The sequence below is a fragment of the Otolemur garnettii genome, unplaced genomic scaffold (genome assembly GCF_000181295.1).
Source record: "Otolemur garnettii isolate 467f Iridium unplaced genomic scaffold, OtoGar3 scaffold00068, whole genome shotgun sequence".
Classification (NCBI taxonomy): domain Eukaryota; kingdom Metazoa; phylum Chordata; class Mammalia; order Primates; family Galagidae; genus Otolemur; species Otolemur garnettii.
The window spans coordinates 1,444,690-1,467,396 of NW_003852463.1; the positions used below are offsets into that span (position 1 = coordinate 1,444,690).

At 37.5% G+C, this 22,707-nt stretch overlaps 1 protein-coding gene and 2 pseudogenes across 1 annotated transcript in view; 2 read left to right on the forward strand and 1 right to left on the reverse strand.

Moving 5' to 3' along the window:
• The window catches only part of M1AP (meiosis 1 associated protein), a 90,888-nt gene that overhangs the window by 4,196 nt on the left and 63,985 nt on the right, over positions 1–22,707 (forward strand). Inside the window, 1 exon segment of the mRNA XM_012807399.2 lies at positions 19,971–20,156. Coding sequence (XP_012662853.2) covers positions 19,971–20,156 — 186 coding nt within the window.
• Positions 7,128–8,013, forward strand: LOC100966266 (annotated as a pseudogene).
• On the reverse strand, positions 10,496–17,029 carry LOC105887324 (annotated as a pseudogene).

Sequence of the window (22,707 nt, forward strand, 5' to 3'; positions counted from 1 at the left end):
TTGTAGAGACAGAATCTCACTTTATCACCCTGGGTAGAGTGCCAACGAGGTGTCACACAGCTCACAGCAACCTCCAACTCCTGGTCTTAGGCAATTCTCTTGCTTCAGCCTCCTGAGCAACTGGGACCACAGGCACTCACCACAACCCCAAGCTATTTATTTGTTGCAGTTTGGCCGAAGCCAGGATCAACCCACCACCCTTAGTATATGGGGCCGGTGTCCTACCCACTGAGCCACAGGCACTACCCATCTTAGTAGTTCTTGATGTATGTAAAGGAAATATCTAAGACAATTATAAATGAGGGAAGGTACAGGGAGTTATGGTTTCTACACTTCATTTGAACTGGTAAAATGTTGATACTATTTGACATTGATATGTTTCTATGTACAATGTAATATTTAGACCAACCACCAAAAAAATCTATACAAAGAGATATACTCAGAAACACCACAAATAAATCAAAATAGAATATTTTTAAATATTCAAATAGTTCATAAAAGAGAACAAACTAAAAACAGGGAACACACAGAAAACAACAAATAAACTGATAAGCTAACATAACAGAAATTACATTAAATTTGAGTGCTCTAAATACTCCACAGCAATTAAAATGAAGAGGTTGGTAGAGTGAATTTTCTTGATGACCTAACTATATCCTATCTATAAAACTAGCCAATACATTAAAAGTAGGTTGAGGGCTGGGCGCAATGGCTTGTGCCTATAATCTTAGCACTTTAGGAAGCTGAATCAGGAGAATCACTTGAGACCAAGACTTTGTAACTAGCCCATGCTATGTACAGATCTCTGTCTCTACAAAAAATAAAAATTATCCAAGCATGGTAAGATGCAACTGTAGTACCAGCTACATAGTAGGCTGAAGCAGGAGGATCACTTGAGCCCAGGAGTTGGAGGCTGCAGTCAGCTGTCATAGTGCTACTGTATCCCAGCTCAGGCAACAGAGTAAGACTGTCTAGAAAACATATAAAAAAAAAAAATGGGGTTGAAAATAAAAAGATTGAAAAGGATATACTATGCAAATGTTAATAAAGAAAACAGGATATCTCAATATGTCAAATAAAGTAGATTTCAGAGCAAAGAATGCCAAGAATAGAGATTATTAGATAATGATGAAAGGGTCAATCAACAGGAAAATATGGCAATCCTAGTCTGGGCACAGTGGCTCAATGTGTAATCCTAACACTCTGGGAGGCCAAGATGAGTGGACTGCTTGAGCTCAGGAATTTGAGACCAGCCTGAGCAAGAGTGAAAAAAACTAGCCTGGCAGTAGTCCCAGCTACTCAAGAGGCTAACACAAGAGAATCTCTTGAACACAGAAGTTTGAGGTTGTTGTGAGCTGTGATGATGCCCTGGCACTCAATCCCAGGGCAATAGAATGAGACTGTGTCTCAAAAAAAAAAAAAAAAAAGAAAGAAAAGACAATATAGTGTTTCTAAATGTATATCCACCAAACAATAAGTTGCAAAATATGCAGAGCAAAACTAAATAGATCTAAAAGAAGAAATGGGCAAATTCACAATTATAGTTGGAAACTTCAATTCCCTTCTCTCAGTAAGTGTAGAACAGCCAGATAGAAATCAATAAGAATATAAAAAAGCATAAGCTAAAAGGATCTAACTGACATTTATAGAATATTCCACCAGACAACAGAACACAGATTCTTTTCAAACACTCATGGAACATTTTTACCAAATTAGACCACATCCTAGGCCATAAAGGAAACCTCAACAAATTTAAAAGAATTGAAATCATACACAGTATGTCCTCTGACACAATGAAATCAAATTAAAAATCAGTAATAGAAACATACGGTAAAATCCCCCCAAATACTTGGAAACTAAACAACACACCTCTAAATAATCCACAGGTCAGAGGAAATGTCAAAAGAAATTTTTAAGAAACTGAACTGAAAAAAAATACAAACTTCAAACTTTTTGGAATGCAACTAATACAGTGCTAAGAGGGAAATTTATAGTACTAAACACATTAGAAAAGAGGAAAAGTTACATCACTAATATAAACTCCCACCTTAAGAAACTAAAAATTCAAAAACCAAAATGAACTCAAAGCAAGCAGAAGAAAGGAAATAATCAAGAACAGAAACCAATGAAATTGAAAACAGAAAAACAGTATCAGCGAAACAAAGTCTGTTCTCTGAAAAGATCAATGAAATTGGCAAACTTTTAGCAAGACTGATAGGAAAGTAGAGAACATATAAATTACCATTATTAGGAATGAAATACAGGTATTATTACAGACCCAGTAGACATCCAAAGGATTAAGAGATTACCACAAACACCTTTACATACATGAATATGACAATTTAGAGGAAATAAACAATTCCCTGAAAAGCACAAAGCATCATAATCATCTAATAAGAACTAGATAATTTGTCCCTTAATATTTTGAAATTTTTAAAAAAGGGAGAGAATTCATTTTAGAAGCTACCTGATCCCCAAAACAGATTTAGACAGTACATAAAAAGAAAATTAAAGACCAATATCTTTTATGAATATGGATGATGTAAAACTTAATAAAATATTAACAAATAGAATTTAGCAATATATACAAAGAATTATAAACCATGACCAAGTGGGGTTTATTTCAGGGATACAAAATTGATTCAATATTTGAAAATCAATCAAAGTAATCTACCATATTAAAAGGCTAAAGAAGAAAATCATATGATTTTATCAACTGAAGCAGAATAAGCATTTGACAAAATTCAACACTCACTCGTGATAAAACCTACAGCTAACATCTATCTTAATGGTAAAAAACTGAGTGCTCTCCCCCTAAGAATGGGAACAAGATAAAGATATATCTGCTGTCACCACTCATATTTGGCATAATACTAGAAGTCGTAGGCAGTACAATAAGGTAAGAAAAGAAATTAAAAGATACACAGGGAGATAAAAGGTATATAGTTTGGAAGAGAAGAAATAAAATGTCCCTATTGTCAGAGGATATGATGGTCTATTTAGAAAGTCTCAAAGATTTTGTACTACCTTTTGAGGAGAAGAGTATCAGAGAATTTGCATACATATTTAAAAACCACCACTGTTCACTTTTGGAGATATACCAAAACCGTAAGTCAAATGGTAAGAGGCTAGATTCTCTGAGAAAGGAGCTCAATATTCCTTCCCACTGGCAGTTTTTCCTTTAAGAAATTCCTTCCATAGTAACCACCAACCTTCGTATAACAAACGGACAAAACATTTGTTGGTTATTTTCAGACACACAATTATGATAAAGTATCCTATTTGCTAATATGTGAATCATATTAAGCAGATATTATGGGGTGCTTCCTACATATAAGGCATCATACTGAATTTTTTGCGACTTTCCCTTTTATCCTAAGATATGTACTTGTTTATTGATATATGTATAGAATGTTGTTTTTTAATCTATGTTATCTTTTAGTTTATAACTTTTTTTTTTCTGAGACAGAGCCTCAAACTGTTGCCCTGGATAGAGTGCCATGGTGTCACAGCTCACAGCAACCTCCAACTCCTTGGCTTAAGAGATTCTCTTGCCTCAGCCTCCCAAGTAGCTGGGACTACAGGCACCCACCAACACTCAACTATTTTTTGGTTGTAGTTGTCATTGTTGTTTGGCAGGCCTGGGCTGGATTCGAACCCACCAGCTCTGGTGTATGTGGCTGGCACCTTAGCCGCTTGAGCTACAGGCACCAAGCCTATAACTTTAAAAATTATTTTAGCTTTCTTGGAAGGCTGAGCTTGAGGGCAGAAGTTCAAGACCACCCTGAGCAACATAGTGAGACCCTATGTCTACAAGAAAGGAAAATTCACTGGACATAGGGTCTCAAAACAAACAAAAATGAAACAAATTTATTTTAGCTTTCATTTTCCTTTTAATGGAGTACTTGTATGAAGAGATGTTTAAGTCAGGTTGCCAGCAAGAAACAATAGATGGCATACTTGAATTGAGTAATTTTCAGAGGAATGTGGAAAGGGAATATTTACATAGAGGTAAGCAGAGTTTAGGAAGAGTCAACAAAAGATGGTGCAGTAATGATACCACTTGTAGGGCTGAGAGAAGAGAACTGTCTGAAGAAGGCTGCCTAACAAGATCTGAGGCCTTTGTTAAAGAAAAATTATTCAGTGACACACATTAAAGTATGATAAGGAAGACTTTATTCAGTACCTTCACAATAGGTATATTATGATAGTCCTGAACAAGGGATGATGGCATAGGTCCCTTGGATAGCCATGTATAGGCAGGCATAGGACCAGTGGAATGGGATTTTGCAATGAGAAAAAGATTGGGCTCAACTCTGATATACAAGTGAGAATTTATAGCCAAGGAGCAGGGTAGGGATCAGTAGACCAAAAATTACTATGAAGAAATATAAGGTAAGGGAGGTTCTGGCTAACAGGATTCTTGCTGAACACAGGCCAAAGTGGTTGGATATCACCTGGAGCTTGGTGGAGGATGAGGAACCCAATCACATATGAAGAGTGATCAGACATGGAGAGTGGGGGTTCTTGCCAAACTGACTTAGCAAGGTTCTTTGCTAAAACCAAATTTTACATAGAAGCGCACAGATGGGCCTAGGAAAAGGTTCAGAAACCTGATAAAAGTTTGGTCAAGCAAGGGATCTATGTCACCTTCAATAGAAAGACAGCCATCCCATGGCAATTTGGTGGGAAAGAAGCCTGAGAAATAAATACCCTCACTCTCCTCCCACATCCAGGTCCACTGGTACCTCCCATTGTCCAAACCCAGCTAGAAGCAGGAGTGTACCAGAGCTCATTGAATCAGTCCCTATGGATCAGCTACCTAGGGCACAAAACAGAAATACAGAAAAGTAGGGAGTGATCTGAAAGACAAATGGAAGATATCCAGCAAAGGAGGTTTCTTGGGGGATAAGCCCATGTCCCAGACAAGGGCAAAAGGATTTTTTTCCTCTTCAAGGGGCTATTTATATCCCTTTGGCATCCTCCCTCAGTACATTTGACCCTAGTTCAATCCTTTGATCCCTTAATCACTCCATTAGGAAAGCCAAATGGCTTTATGCTAGAAACCACTGACTTATCTGTCAGGAGCTCAAGCTGGGAAATAGAGCTGAGCTGCCAGGTGTCATAATAGCTAATTAAAACAACAGCCCCAAAATAAAAGGGTTAAGCCTTTGATCACTTGCTGTGATATTATACTCATAGTATAAGCAAGAGTCTAAACTGGGGGACATCCCCCTGTAGCGTTTCACCCACTATACACCGGTCGAGAGTCAAAATAGATTAGTACAGATGTGGGAGTCTTCTCACTGTTGAAGGAGCCCTGAACAAAAGCCTCTGGCAGTTTTATGAGCCTGGGATTGGGAGAGGGGCAAGGACGGAAGTCTAGAATAAAAAAGCCTTGTGTACTAAATCAGAGTAAGGAAAAGTCTTCAAAATTTTCTTCTTCTTCCCTTCTTAAGAAGGTCTTGGCAGAGAGCCTGAAGAGGACTTAACCCAAGGCCTCAGATAAAGAGACCTAGGAATGAAAGTTCTAGTGTTAGGAATAGAAATATTCCAAGATCATGCTGCCAAAGGGCCTGAATCCTGATTGCAACTCCATTCAGAAACAGCAAAGCAATGGCTGTGTACCAAGTCTGGTGTGGTAAGCCCAGCTTTTACCCCATGAGCCTGCCCAGGTAAAATTTTTATAATTGCATTTGCTTAGGCTTGAGAAAAATCACACATAGGTTTTTAAACCGGAGTCAAACTCCTAAAAGGTTACTCAGGAGGAACTACAAGCCAAAATTTCCTTCTGACAGAACAATAAATTCATTCTTAGTTAAAAGCTCAAGAAAATTGCTGGAATAATGCTGTTGCCTTATGTATAGAACGATTGAATCTTTGCTTAGGGAAAATATGACCTTAAATCCATTGTCACTGACCTATATAAATATTTGACATTTTTTATCTGCAGAGGCAGCTATAAAATATAAATCCAGAAATAAGCACGTGGAAAATCTTACCCTGCATGAACACCTCAATATATCCTCTCATATTTAATTTTTGAGCATAATCAAATAATTCTGAATGTTTTATAAGGAATCATGACAGAGGATTTATAATTAATGTTAGAATTCCTTTTATATCCGTAGTGCCCTTAATAATTCCAACCAAAATGACTCATTTCCCATGTAAAACAGAGTTTTAGAAGAATGCCCTTACTATGAAGATCTTCTCGATTCTTTTAATTTTTCATAATAGTGAAGAAGTTATTTAAATCATATATTATCTACAATGAAATATTAGGTCTCAGAGTGCTCTATTTTGGCTGTAATGCTTATTTCCTTATTCTTACTAGCTGACATTCAAATAGAATCACTTCAAAGTAACAAATGTTATTATATAACATATTAAACAGAATAAAGGTAAATTCCAAAACCAATAATATAATAAAGTATAATTTATAATTGCATGCAGTAGGAGAGGAAAGGTAAAAGTAAGAAAAGGGAATACACAAATTTTGTCATTTTCATGGTGGTGAATTAATAGATACTGCTAAAGAAATAACTAAAGGGAATTACATAAACATAGAGTTATAAAAATAAACACTAAAGAAGAAATACAGACCTTCCTAATTGTGACGAGAAAAAGATAGAAAAAAGAAAAGAAAATATGCAGTATAGTGACTTTCCAAAAGCTATTAAAAAACAGAGTGTAACATAAACTAATACAACTAAAATTAAATATATCGGTCATATCAATAAATAGAAATGTGTGGGTGGCACCTGTGGCTCAAAAGGGTAGGGAGCCAGTCCCATATGCCAGAGGTGGCAGGTTCAAACCCAACCCCGGCCAAAAACCAAAAAAAAAAAAAAAAAAAATGTGCTAAACTCACCTATTAAAATGATTTTTTTAATATACATATTTGATTACAAAGCAAAAATCTCTGTTGTTTGTAAGAGACACAGCTACAACAATGTGAGTTAGAAAGGTTGAAAATAGACAACCACCATAGCTTCCATGGGATAACTACTGCCCCTGCCTCTGGGAGTTGAAGTTTCTGAGGAAGGACTCAAGAGCAGTGTTGAGACCACTCTAGAAAGGGTTTCTGTGTGCACATGTTCCCATCAATCCCTCAATCCATTTTTCAGAGTCACCAAATAATGTCATCTGAAATGCTGCCAGCATTTATCGAGTCTTCTAATGTTGAAAAAAAACAAGACCTTAAGTGAAGATCAAGAGCAGAGCCAGAAGCCAAGATTAGGTGAAGGGTTCGAACCAATATCTAAATGGCAAATGAAAAAACTTATAAAACAGAAACAATGGGAAGAACAATGAGAACTCCAAAAACAAAAGCAAAAGGAAAAATGCAAGAGAAAGAAATTAGAGTGACAATGTCAACTGGAATCAAAATCAGATGAAAATGACAGAAAACGTATTTGAAGACATGCTGTTCACAGCACCCTCCGCCTTATCATTGACTGTAGCTTTGATGACTTGATAGTTTTAAAGGACATTAAGAAACTTCTTAAGCAGATTCAGTGATCTTATGCAGAAAACCGCTGAGCACTGCACTCTGTGCAGTTTTACCTGAGAAGCCATGGAGGCCAGCAGAAAAAAAAACATGGATGAAAATGACAAAGGATAGGTCAACTGGAGGGATGTACACATCAAATCAGAGCACTATAGTGAACTCGTGAAAAAGTTCCCTCTTGGAAATTTTGTGAAGATGAATAGCAGAAAAGTTCTGGCAGTTAATCATGTGTTTGAGATTATTCTGGAATTATTCTAGGTAGAAACGAGAGACTGGCAAGAAGCATTTTTTACTATCTTGCCCCAGTGGAAAGGAGCTGTTCCCACAACAGCTGTGACAGTTCTTCCCATGACAAACAATCTGTTAGGGTTGAAAATGGATCAGACAGTGATTCCAGTGAGGAAGAAGATAGCAGAAATGAACTAAATTCACCACACGAGGAAGAAAAGCAGGATAAGGAAAATAGCACTGAATCCACAGAGAACTCTGTACCACACTAATGTTACCTGGTTTTCTTTTAGTTTAAGGAAAAATGAGAAAATGAGGTGTTTCATAGACTATCGCTTTTGTCATTATTAATAATTTTTTAAAACTTTTTTTGGAGCTGATAGTAATAAAAAGCCCTGTAAACTTGGCAAGAAAGTTTTTTTGTTGTTTTTGCATAAGAAGATTTAAATGTACATGTGAATTTTTTAAAATTTGGGGGAACCTCAATTGATAGTTCCTAGAGGATTTTACTTTCTTAGTATTCCCTTCATTCTCTTTCATTTACTGGAATGTGCCTTTCATATTCAGAATGTGCCTTCTGACCTTCCAGTTTTATTATTTTATGTTCACATCATTATCTTTCTCATCAATTGTTTACATATTTGTGGGGGCAGATATTTCTAAGTACCTATAAGTCTACCAGAATGTTACCCTCTGTTTGTACCTTTTATTTTCCATGTAGTTACTTCAATGAAATAGTAATTTTAGGAAGAAGTTTGAGTTTGAGAAACTCAACAAAATTTATTTCTTTTGAACTATGGAGCCCATATCTGTTCCTTCTTTGTGGTGCCTTTTTATGGTTCTGAAGTAATCACTGAGGAGTTGAGACTCTCTTTAATACATTTTCTGAATTCTTATAATGGTAATAAATTATTTCAGTTTAAAAAATTGAATTTTTGCAGGCTGAATTAGTTACACAGCTATTAGTTTTGAAAGATCAATTTTGTCTTTACCTAGATTTAAAATGAAATAGCTCTTAGCAGCTGTCCTTTTCTTCTTTTTTTTTTCTTTTTCTTTTTTTTTTGCAGTTTTTGGCCAGGGCTGGGTTTGAACCCTCTACCTCTGGCATATGGGGCTGGCGCCTACTCCTTTTAGCCACAGGCACCACCCCATCCTTCCATTTTTTTTTAAAAAAAAATACCTATTGTTTTTTAAAGTGAATAGTTGATATGCATTTGCCTCCTATCTTATAATAAAGTTCAAACTGATGTAAATGTGTTTTGTAAATATCATACACATGTATGAAAATCTGTATAATTGTATTTACATCTTTTTTCTACTTCATATATGGTTCTTAGTTACTAATTGATAACATCATAGATTAGCCATATGTCTGTATTATTTCTATGAATGGTTGTGTTGAACACACTAAGCAATTTGAGTTTCAGTAAATGCAAAAATCCGTAATTAAACATATATATGGGAAATTTGGAAGCGAGGCTAGAGCAAAAGAAAGATGCTTTAGTTCGCAGTAATAAAGCAGTTAAATGTTTACGGTAAAATGACTGTTCTCTGGTATAGTTAAAGTAAGATTTTAGGAGCCTTTACTAAATTTGGATGAAATAAATTGCTTTGCTTTTCTGTTTTTTTAAAACATATAAAAGTTATATTAAAAAGTGCATACGTTATTTATGTTAATTCTAACTAAAAACTTTATTGGCTTTAGGATTTGATATTCACTGTCTTTTGCTTTTTGTTGTTTGTTCTTAGTAATCTATTATAGTTATCTATGTTAAAGTAAGTCTGTAAGCAAGGTATATAAATAAAAGTCCTATAATTCTAAAACTAAAAAAAAAGAAAGAAAGGTTGAAAATAGGTGGGGGTTCCGTGACTCACACCTGTAATTCTAGCACTCTGGGAGGCTGAGGCAGGAGGATCCCTTGAGCTCACAAGTTCAAAACCAGCCTGAGGAAAAGTGAGACCCTGTCTCTACTAAAACTAGAAAAATTAGCCAGGTATGATGGCAGGCACCTGTTGTCCCAGCTACTCAGGAGGCTGAAGTGGGAGGATTGCTTAAGCCAAAGACTTTGAGGTTGCTGTGAGCTATGACACTACTGTACTCTACCTGGAGCAACAGAGGGAGACTTTTCATAAAAGAAAAGAAAGAAAAGGGTAAGCAAAGGCATACTAGGCAAATGCAAACCAAAAAAAAAAAAAATGCATTAATGAAAAGTAAGAATGGCACTTTAATGCTAGGGCAGAAAACAGTATAGCGTGATTAAGAAGGTATATTGAAAATATTCAGTAAAACAGTACAGGGGTTGTTGGATGGGGTGTTTATTGAAAACATCCGTTTCAAACACCTATACACCAAATAACATAGCATCAACATTGAACATTCTTTTTTTTCCAAAGGGTGGTTTTTCTATTGGATAAATATATGCAGAATGACATTTTAAACAAATAAACCTTTTGCTTCATAATTAATGATGTATAAGAATCTCCTTCCCTTTTAATAGCCTTAGAGACCTATTCCCCAGTTCCAAAGAGGAATCATGAAGACCAGGTACTTTCTTAAGTGTTTTCTGCACATCATACTAAATAACATGCAAAGAGTCAAAGAGTTCAAAACATTCTTCTTAAAGTTAAGTATTACTCTTTAAAATGGGCATGTTAACCACCAAGAAAAAGTCCACTCGACTATTTCCACTAATTATACTGCTTCATCTGATCATTGGTAATATAAAAGAAGTCAAATAATATAAGATCAATATGTTAGTTTAGCCACTGGCTACTGCATATGACAGCAAGTGCTCCAAGGCCAACATTCTTTGCAATATAGTTGTACTGATTTGGATTTTTTTATCTCTTTCCATGTAGTCCCTGTCAATTAAGGATTCTATTCTCTTCTTAAGATCAGCAGGCTTTACTGGAAATTTCAATTGGTTAATATACCTATGAAACAAAAAGATTATGGCTAAGAATCTTTCTCATCTTCATAATTTGTACAATTTCAGCATCAAATTGATACTGTATGTCTTTAAGTACTCTTTCTGTAATGCTTGCTTGTTCCTCAACTGTTTCTTTCATTTGGATTTGATTGATCTTTATTCTGAAAAGTTTGTGTTTGGAGGCACCCATAGCTCAGTCAGTAGGGCGCCAGCCACATATACTGAGGCTGGTGGGTTCAAACGCAAGCCAGCTAAAAAACAACAATGACAACTGCAACAACAAGAAAAAAATAGCCAGGTGTTGTGGCAGGCACCTGTAGTCCCAGCTAATTGGGAGGCTGAGGCAAGAGAATCACTTAAGCCCAAGAATTTGAGTTTGTGGTGAGCTGTGATGCAATGGCACTCTACCTAGGGTGGCAGCTTAAAACTCTATCTCAAAAAAAAAAAAAAAAAAAAGGAAAAAAAAAGTTTGTGTTTGAAATCATCATTACAAATGAATTTGTCACCATCTTCAATATCTTTGCCCTTTGGATTTTTTGACAGAACTCTAGCTTTGCCACAGGCTATTGACTGTAGAGTGTTCTTCTTAACTCTCCATCCTCTATTCTGGTAGCCTGCTTGATCTCTTCTAAACTGAACTCTTCTCCCTCATTAAACATTAGCAGCACCAGTGTTTGAAGAAGAAAGACCTGGAGTCCTTTTTTTACCCTCTTTAAATTCTGCTTTTAGCACATAGTGTCCTAGGGCTAATTGCCACTGAAGTTTCCTACCGCTGTGCTTGCCTAAATAAAACGTCTTGAAAATTTCCTGAAGTTTTACCATCTCTGGTGGTAAAGGGAGTTCCATACGCACGTATGTTGGCCAATAACCCATTGTCAGGATATTCACAGTTAATTCAATATCTCCAGGTACATTCTGACTCTGTATATACTGTTTGAACTGAATCATAATGTCTTTAGAGAGTTCCATGTCTTTAAACATTCCTTCAAGTTTGCTGGTGAAAACAGCTCCACATTCATGTTTGAGTTTGGACAGCATTGACTTTTCAGCATCTACAGATGCACTCTTCCCAACTAATAAGCATTTGGCTAAATCTTTCTTATAAAAGCCCTCAAAAACACCCTTGCCATATATAAATCTAAATATGATCATAATTTTATCCAACATTTTCTCAAGTTCTTCATCTGTAGCTTCTTTGTTGGCTACATGAAGCTTTGAATCTATATACTTAAGTTATAAGTTCAGCACGTTTATTTGGTCTTTTGTTAATGAATGTTTCAAATGCTTCTTTCATGGTATTGATAAATTTTTCATTCTTCAGAAAGCAGATATCAATTATGTGGTCAACTTTATCTTTAAAATCCAGTAGTTCTTGAACCATAGTTTTATCTTTTTCAGGATTAATTACAATACTGTTACCAAATGCCTTAATATATTCAATCCACTGTTGCTAGAGAACCTGAACTCCACCTCAAACTCTACTGAAGGGCTGATACAGAAGAGACAAATCTTGAATTCAGTGTTCATCAAAGAGGTTATTTAAACCTTTCTAAAGAATTGCTGTTATGTGTTCACCAAGCAGTTGTTTTTCTACAGTAGTAATTAATGACTTCTGGGTGGTCTGATCTAAGTAAGTAATAAGTCTGTCTGCTTCTTCTTCTAGACATTTGTTAAAATAATGAAGATATTCAGGAACCTCTCTTTCTTGCATTAATTTTTGGCCTTCAGCTGCATACAGCCAGTTAGTTTCTTCCAAAAATCGTTTTTCAAAAGAATCTTGATAAATTTGCAAACCAGAGAGCATGCTTAAAAGGCTTCAGAGTAAACTTCTATCAATTGCTGCACCATTCCTTTCCCTCTTAATCAAGAGAAGAATGCCATCAATTGTCTTATTCTGAACTTTCTGATCATTTATGCTATGGGCCTCCGGACCCATGTCCCAAATAGAGGGTAGCATTGAATTCTGAAGAACATAAGTTCTGTCCAGAAACAAAAAAAAAGCTCCTCATCATAATTAGTTGTCTGCAATGGTTTTGCCAGCGTCTATCAATCTTCTTTAGAAAAAGAACCCTGTCCAATAAATCCTCTTTAAACTGATAAATCTGTGTTCTGATGTGATCTTCACAAATCTGTCTCAGCTGTTTATACAAGTTTGCAGAAATCTTGTAAGAACAGAGATTTTCTACAGCCTGGCAGAGTTCTTCTAAATTGTACTCAAAGTACTGTTCTGAATAGCTTCTACTGCTTCTTTCAGTTTTTTCCAGGTTTCATCTGTGTACTTTTCTGGTAATTTAGGCTTCTCTTTAAAGTTCTTGGTTACTGACTTCTTAGCAGAGCCAGGCTTGCTGTTAACAAAGCTAGAGACGGTGGTAGATGATTTGGCTAGGCAGAGGAGATTAATACATTCTTATTTTTAAGTTGCTGCTGCTGAGATGTTACAGCAGTTGGTGAAGAGGAGGAGGAGGTAGAGGGGGATTCCTCAGCTATCTTCAAATCAAACCCTACAAACTCCACGGTGTGTTCAAAACACAGCTTCTTCTGTATTGGGTAGCTGAAGAAGCCACTGAAACCCCCAGGCAGAAAGATGAGGTTGAAGGGAATGCCGAATCTCTGGGTTGTAAAAGAGGAGTGGAAGAGGAGGAAGAGGTGGAATCAAAGTCTTCTCTCTTGTTACTACTGTTACAGCCAATGCTACTGCTTAACTTTCTCTTCTTGGCAGAGGTAGGCAGAGTGGTGCTGGTATTACCATCAGTGGCAGATCTGACCTCCTGAACAGCAGCAGCAACTGAGGGATTTGGGGGAATAAAAACCTAGAGTTTGCGATTGCTGTGAGTTGTGATGCCACAGCACTCTACCGTGGCCTCTACCATGGCTGTCACAGCTCTACTTAGTGAGACTCTATCTAAAAAAAAAAAAAAAACTACTAAAAGCAAAGCAAAACTCCATTTCTACTAAAATAGAAAAATTATCTAGGTGTGGTGGTGCACGCTTGTAGTTCCAGCTACTTGGGAGGCTGTAGGAGGAGGATCACTCAAGCCCAGGAGTTTGAGGTTGCATGAGCTAGGCTGAGGCCATGACATTCTAGCCCCAGTAACAGAGCAAGACTCTGTCTCAAAAAAAGAAAAAGAAAAAAGAAAAACCTACTGAGAGGATGGGGAAGATGTGTGAGAGGAGAACTATGTTCAAAAGAGAAACAAATTCTGATAAACTGTAATGGAAATTCATCAGGTAATGCCTAAAACTGAAAACAACAAGAATATGTAGATAGATAGATAGAAATAGAGATATTTCATAAATATGGAGTTAAGTAGTAAATAAATGAGCTAAAAATATGTAAATATTTTGAGACAGGGTTTCACTATGGGTATTTCACTTACGTTGAGCAGACTGGGTGTTACAAACCATACCAATAAAATCAAATCCTAAAATCCACATGAGGTATGTAATTTCTAACTCTCAGCAGCAATTTTTTTATTTCTACTCAGAGCTCACATGAGTCAACAAGTTTTATCGCTATCTCCTCTTACCAGTGAGTGAGTTCTTTCTAGCCCACTTTTCCACTGAGTATATAGCCTTTTTGACAGGTCTTAACTTTGGGCCAACATGCCAGTTGTGAGTCTTCTCCTTATATAGGCCTAAGGCCTTATCACCTGTTGCCTTAGTACTTAAGGCCCTAGGTTCCCATGATCAGCAAGTAAAGCTATGGTTTTTATCCTGTTTAACACTGTGTTTTTTTCTGTTTTCTGTCCACTTCCCCCATTTGGATACTCAGGCATTTCCATTAATTTTTTGTGAATCACAAAAAATTTGTGATTTAAAAAAGTTTGTAGGGCAGCACCTGTGGCTCAGTGGGTAGGGTGCTGGCCCCATATACCAAGGGTGGTGGGTTCAAACCTGGCCCCAGCCAAACTGCAACAAAAAAATAGCTGGGCTTCCATTCCACCTTCTTTCTCTCAACGCTAATCTTTTTTTCTAAACTGCTAAATAATAGTTTATGCATGTCTCCCCAAACTGGGGTATACATAACAATAAGGCTGCAAGACGATTTACCAAAATACACAGGAATAAATAACCTCCACCTCCTGGGCTTAGGTGATTCTCTTGCTTCAGCCTCCCAAGTACCTGGGACTACAGGCGCCTACCACAACACCCGACTATTTTTTGTTGCAGTTTGGCCAGGGCCTGGTTCAAAACTGCCACCCTCTTTATATGAGGCCAGCGCTCTACCCACTGAGCCACAGGTGCCTCCCTCCATGGGCATTCTTATCTAAAACTGCTCTAATTATGCCTGTGATGGAGGTTATCAGACTGGTTCTTCATTTCCACCATCCTTTTCACAATTACCTTTCTTGCACTTCACAAAGAAAACGCAAAATATAAAGAACAAAGTGAGAGGTACTTATTTTAAAATTTTCCAGGGGCACCAAACAAAATTATAATTTTTTTTTTTTTTTTTTTTTGCAGTTTTTGGCCAGGGCCCACCACCTCTAGTATATGGGGCTGGTGCCTTACTCCTTTGAGCCAGAGGCACCACCCTAGGTAAAAGATCTTTTTGAAACCACATGGTTTCCAATTCTTTGTTTTTAATGAAATTGAAGGAAGACCAAATTGAGTAGTCACTGATAGATTATTAAAAACCATCAGCAGCTCTATGGATGAATTTTGGCCTTTAACTCAGAAGGAATTTCACAATTTTATTCTCATTCCATATAAATTCCTTATATTTATGAGAACAAGTTTATAGTAATTATTAATTTGTATTTATGAGAATAGTACTATGGTAATAATAAATAGAAATAGACACAGTGTAATAACCAAGCTCCCAGCCCTTAACCCCCTCCCTAAGACCAGTGGGGAACAAGCCCCCTACCCTAGAAAAAGAAACCTCTCCTAAGCCTTTTAGTTCCTTCCCTCTCAAGGGTAGAGAAACAGCCTGAAATTAAGGAAGTATGCAGAGAGGGGTTGAGGAAGGGAGGAGTTGATTACAAATAAAACCCCAGATAAAAAGGTCCCAAGTTGTTCTTGGAAATTTACCCAACATTTGTTTTGTACCCCTGAATTATGAGCTAATATACCCTAAGTAAACATGTACCTCCACCCTGAATTGTGTAAACCCCTATGACATACCCCATCTTATGATCATGAAGTAATGTGATATATCTTGTGATGTATGAATCAATATGTACCCTTACTTTGTGACCCCTGAGCTATATTGAGCTGTGCTAACTGCTATGATTGGCTTCTGTATTGCACTAGCTTGCTAGTCACCATGACTATGCAGAACAATGGTATAAAAGGCTTTTCCCCCGTTATTTGAGGCTTCTTGTTGGCCCACCACAAGAGTCCCCTGCAGGTGCACCTGCAGGTGTATCAAAATCATCAATAAATTTCTATTAATTAATTATATCTGAAGTGGGGTCCATCCTCTCAGTTGCCGGATTACAACAACAGGCTGGCCACAAGTCTGGCCTGTGCTGGCTGCCTAGGTGCACAGCACAGCAGCAGCCTTCTGTGAGGCAGGGAGATGCTTCTGTGGGAGCTGGCAGCATTCCAGCCCATCAGCTTGGGCATTAGGGCCACATTAGCCATCACCTGCTACATGTCCTAAACAGACGTCCACCCTATGAGGGATGCAGGTTTAAGGCCCTGCTATGAGGCACAAGGGGCTCTGCAGGCCCAGAGAGATAGTCCCACCAGCCATCAGACACCAGGCACCAACTGGGCAAACCTCATCCTGACAGCAACCATCATTTGGATGAGCAGGAAGATGGAGGGGCAGCCTAGGAATCATTTGCGAGAACTCCAGCCCTGGAAGCAATACCTTTAGAAACAGTCTCCAGATCATCAGAATCTGTCTGAATATCATGCTAAATGAACTTTTAAAATCTTCCTTCTCAGTAGAAAACAGTTGTAGGAGGGAGGACTGAGAATTTAGTCAGGTTCAAGCACCCCACTGCAGTCTAAAGGTCAGTAGGTTTTCACCTGCCAAAAACATTCTTCTGCTCATTTTGTTTTTGTTTTTTTTCCACGAAGAAAGTGTTCACTGACTTGAAGTATTGTCAGTTAAAATTGGTGGCTCTTGCGGGTACAAGCATTGTCTGATGGGAGGACACAGCCTTGCACGCTGAGCACCTTGGACTTGGGGTGAACTGTTGGCATGTGGGATTGGGAGTCCATCCAAGGCATCTGCCGCAGACCAGGACACACTGGTCTTTCCCATCTGTCTATTGCTCTGATTGTTGATTACAACCCTAATTATAGAATTCCTTCACTCATCTCTCACTTGCTATCAGCTTCAGCCTTTCTTGTACCACATCTTCTCCTGAACTTCACTCACTACTAGATTTCCCCCAACCATACTCATAGAGTCAAATCAAAATGAGACCATTGGCTTTGAATATGAGTCCTTGGTTCCAAAGGTAAAATGTTTATAACTGTTATACATGGGTTAGTCTCTTTCTTTACTTCACAGAACCATTTAAAATTCATAGAACATGGTCATTCTCCAGGTTAACATGTCCCCAGACTGAGCAGTTTGCAGATCCTACAGTGTCAAAGAAGTGGGAGTATTTATATGTACACTAGAAATGCTAGAGTTTTCAAAATTATGTATATTTTCACAATGTTTCTACCTCTGAATCTTAGATAATAGAAGTATGAGGCTTTGCTTATTTTAAAACATGGAAAGGATGCAAAATAGAATAATTGCTTATCCTTTTCTCAGATATTGCTGAAATAAATGGTATGAACTGTTTTTATTAAGTATGTGGTAATATATGGTCACATTGTAGATTGAATAAGATCTGTCTGAAGTTGTGGCTGGTCTTAGGTGTCATCTAATGTCATCTAATGATACCCTCTGTGGCAGCACGAGGCTGAACTACTCTGGTCACTGAAGATTCTAGCCAGTGGGAATCATTATGTGTCTGTCCTCTAGTTGCAACACAACTGCAGACACATAACTAGAACATGGTGCAGCATTTTTATATATGAACTGTGGTAGAATGAATTTATGATGTGGAAATGCCTTGTAGGGTATCACACTTAGTCTTTAAGTGGCAGCACCAGATTGGACTTTTCTGGTCACTGGCAAGGTGAGCCTTAAAATTTTTAATACACATTCTCAAATTGGAACTATATTACATTTTTTTACAACTTTGGGGGTATCTGGTCAAGAGGAGACAAGATTTTTCTCTGTTCATAAAGATACAATAAACTCAGCATGTGTTGACCACCAAATTAAAAAAAAAGAATAGAATTGATACTGAATGGTGTTATCATTCAAGCAGTAATTAATTTATATACATAATCCTAAACTAATTAAAGAACCTAGTTTGTCCATGCTACTAAGAGGTACATTTCCAATTAAAGTTTATGTTAATGCCAATATTTATTTTTCTTTGTTTTATTTCATTTTTTATTTCAAATTAATTCCAATACATATTTTTCAAAATTGGTAATATGTATGTTGTTCTGGTCAATGGTATATGAATAGTAATTCTAATAATAACTCAATTTAGAGTGCCCCTTAGAGCCTATGATCATAAGAAATTTAGAAATCTTGTAACATATAGGTATTTTTAATGCAGAGAAGTATGGTAGGGTGATCAATAAAAAATTTCCAAGCATAAAATTATTTTACATTATGACAAAACTCTCTGTGGAGAAGGTGAAATGGAAATATGAGTTCAAGGAGAAAAAGAAATAATCTAAATCTCCACCTGTTGAAAATAAAAGCTTGTTCATTTACTTTTTAAATTGAATAATGCTAAGTATTAAATATCATGTATTTAAATTCCATTGACTTATGTTTTGAAGAGTTTTATTTTAAAATCTTGATATTTAGGGCAGTGCCTATGGCTTAATGAGCAGGGCGCCAGCCCCATATACTGAGGGTGGTAGGTTCAAACCTAGCCCTGGCCAAACTGCAACGAGAAAATAGCCGGGCATTGTAGAGGGCACCTGTAGTCCCAGCTACTCAGGAGGCTGAGGCAAGAGAATCACCTAAGCCCAAGAGCTGAAGGTTGCTGTGAGCTGTGGTACCACAGCACTCTACCAAGGGTGACAAAGTGTCTATCTCTAAAAAAAATAAAAATAAAAATAAAAAAATCTTGATATTTAAAATATGCAGGAAGTTACATCCTTAGCACTAGCACTTGGAATTTTAAAACCTAGATGTTGACTTTAAAATGTATAAAGGGCTACATTATGATTTAGATCCTTTTAGGTAATACATGAGAAGAAATGCTCCGAGCCTACTAGGCTACACCTATAATAGTATGATTTCTTCTCCTTCATTTCTTGAGTAATTTTCTTATTTTCCTACCTAGATTGCAAGTTCTCTTTGCGTAAGAATTATGTCCAATTTTTTGTGTTTTCCCCCAGAGCCTCAGGGAGAGGAGCATGTAAGCAAATCAAGCAGCTGTGGAGCTAAGCCAGGCAGGCCTTGACTTAAGCAGTCTTTGTTCCCTGGGAGTATGTTAGCTCATGCTCATAGATTTTACATGCATTGCACATATTGCTCAGTTCTGCTCTTTGGTTAGGAAGGTATCCCCATTCCAAAATACAGTTCCCCATCATCACCTGCTAGTGGCACAGGCAGTTCCTTCAAATAATAGTGCAAACCTTCAGTCCACATTTATCAAAATGCATATATCCTTATGGGAAGTAACATTGGCCCAGAATAGACTAAATTTTTTATAAAGGAAGATGAGGAGAACAAAGAGGTCACTTGTCTAGGGTTTACATGTTGGCTCCTTAAGCTGACTGCAGAGTGAACCAAGTAGCTCTAGTGTATTGAAGTTATCTTGAGGAAGGGATTAGACAGGACCTTATTCATTCTGATATGATCGGCCACACCATTCTCATTTCTGGGAAAACATTGTTCTCAAGTAGAAAAGCTCTTGGTGCCTAGAATAACTCAGAAATGAATATGATGTCTAAGGTTAACCCTACTTGGCCTCCAGTTTACAATTCACCCCAAAGTAAAACTAAGTGGTCAAACCAGACCTTCCTTTGTGTGAGTGAATGAGTTAAAACACTTTCCTGTTTCTGATAACTTCATACAATCCAAACCTTTGGGTTGCAAATTTTTCTTCCTCTGGTGTAAGCAAGATTTTGAGTGTGGTGCCTTAGACAGTAGGCACACAGTAGGCACTCAATAGATATTGCTCAAATAAACAGATTTTCAGCAAGGGAGGGGACTCCTGAGGAGTTATTAATAATGAATGTAGACCGCCAACTAATCTGAAACTGAGGTCCGTAAAAATTTATATCTTTGATTTATTTTTTTTCTACAGCAAGTAAAAGGGAACTTTACTAGATTGCAGGCCTGCATCTCAGAGCTCCGCATGCTACAGAGAGAGGGCTGTTTCAGAACACAAAGCACTTCTCTCCGGCTGGCAGTAGAGGATGGGCTCCAGCAGTTCAAACAATACATCAGACATGTGACCACGAGTGCAGCTCTGACCTACACTTCCCTGGAGGTAAGAGACGCTGGCCTTTAGGACTCCAAGCCATCTTCTCATTTCAGGCAGTCTAGGTGCTTCATTATTTATCATCCTTACATTGTTCTGTGTTTCATATACATTGAATATAGTTTGCAAAGCTAGCTTTTCAACCTCTGTGGGCAGAGGACATGTTTCTTTTTTTCCTACAACCTGGATACTCCATTAGTTCTTAATAAAGACATAGGCAGAAAGAGGAGCTCTAAACATATAAGTCAAAGTAAATTATAAAAAAAACTAAAATCAAAATAAAATCTGAATATTCCATTTACCTCTAGATTTTTAGAACTCATAAAGCACACACTGAACTGCTAAAATTAGTATTATATTTACCTGGGTACACTTAAGAATTTATAACTGTTCTTAATCAAAACTTGGCACCAAATTGAGTAAATCTTCTCATGATTAACACATGTAAAAATGGCTACTATTCTTGTGCCAGACTGAGACAATCTTAAAAATATAAATAAGCCATGGCTGGATACTTCATTAGGTACATGAGTGAGTATAACTTAAAATAGTTTTCAGTCTCTTATAACCTAAGGAATCAAACAGATGAGTTAAAAAATACAGTAGAAGTTGACCATCCAAGGTACTATAACAAACTGGCTAACATAGGTAGGTGGTCAACATAAGGAACTAAGCTTACTGTACCAATAGGTACATGTGGTGCATGTCTGGTCTATGAAAATTAAGTCAATTTAGGCAAGTGGTATAAGCAGGTAATAAACTATGGAAGTTCTACTGTAATTGTGTGGAATTTCTAGTTCCAGTTCTGCATATAAGGAGTTTGGAAGTCAACAACTAGTAAAAAAAAAAAAAAAAATGAACAAACTGAAAATCCACACCTCTTTTTAGAACCCTAAGAGAAGTTAGGTCACAGGGCAAACTGCTGCCACCAAAACTGGAGCAACATCAGACATGTACAGAGAATCACAAGAGATACAGAAGCAGAAAATTCCACAGGAACCAGTGCTAGAGTAGGAAAACCTGAACTATAATTGACAAACTGCTGGAGGGTAGGTGTGGACTAGTCTGAAAGTTAAAAACCCCAGGGAGACCTAGTCATAGGAGGCCCCACCACTTCTGTGAGTTTTACCTCCAGGAACTCAACCAGGTCCTCATAGTGAATATCAGGGAAAACATCCCTCATGTCTTTGACAGGGAGAGGAGAAAAGGAACCACTTGAAATGCACCAGAGTATTCTGCTCTTAACAAGTTCTGCCCTCAGGAGAAACTAGTTAAACAGAACCTAACCTTCTGTGGTTTTATCAGAGCCTGACCTGGGAGAAGGGAAATAAATTACCCTCAATGTAGCAGAAAAGAAATATTCAACTCCAGCCCACACTTGCTATCCGGTCCCACCTGAAGGGGGGTGGGGGTGGGCTGAGAAACACCTGTGGAGTTCACAGTCCAGAGGCATAGGTTAACTAAAAGACCAAGATATTATGCTAGAATTATAAAATTCTTCTCCCTCCCCATTTCATACCACCACATTACTAAAGGCCTACTTCCCGCTGTTCCTTTAACTCAGTATGTCATGTCCAATTATCATGAAGAAATATAAGGCATAGTAAAAGGCAAAAAAACCCCACATTTTGAAGAGACAAAGCAAGCATCAGAACAGACATGGCAGGAATGTTGGAATTATCAGACAATAGAATTTAAAACAACTGGGCAGTGCCTGCTGCTCAGTGAGTAGGGCACTGGCCCCGTATACCAAGGGTGGCAGGTTCAAACCCGCCCCAACAAAATGCAACCAAAAAATACCCGGGCTTTGTGGCGGGCCCCTGTAGTCTCAGATACTCGGGAGGCTGAGGCAAGAGAATCGCTTAAGTCCAGGAGTTGGAGGTTGCTGTGAGCTGTGTCACGCCAAGACACTCTACCAAGGGCAACAAAGTGAGACTCTATCTCTACAAAAAAAAGAAAGAAAGAAAGAAAGAATTTAAAACAACCATGATTAATATGCTGAAAGCTCTAATGGATAAAAGTAGACAGTGTGTAAGAACAGATAGGCAATGTAAGCAGGTGAAAATGCCAAGAAAGGTTCAGCAGCTATAGCACAGTGGTTTACGGTGCCCATCACATGCACCAAGGGTGGCGGGTTCAAACCCAGCCCATGCCAGCTAAAACAATGATGACTGCAACAAAAAAATAGCCGGGCATTGTGGCAGGCACCTGTAGTCCCAGCTACTTGGGAAGCTGAGGCAAGAGAATCCCTTAAGCCCAAGACTAACCTAAAATTAGTAGAAAGAGAAATAATAAAGATCAGAACAGAAATAAAAGAGAGACTAAAAAATAATACAAAAGATCAATAAAACAGTTGTTTTTTGAAAAGATAGACAAAATCAACAAATCTTTAGCTAAACTAAGAAAATAAGAGAGATGACTCAAATAAATAAAATTAGAGATGAAAAAGGATACATCATAGCCAATACCACAAAGGATGAAAGATCATTAGAGATTATTATGAACAACAACAAATAGGAAAGCTTAGAAGAAAGGGTTAAGTACCTAGATATATACAAAC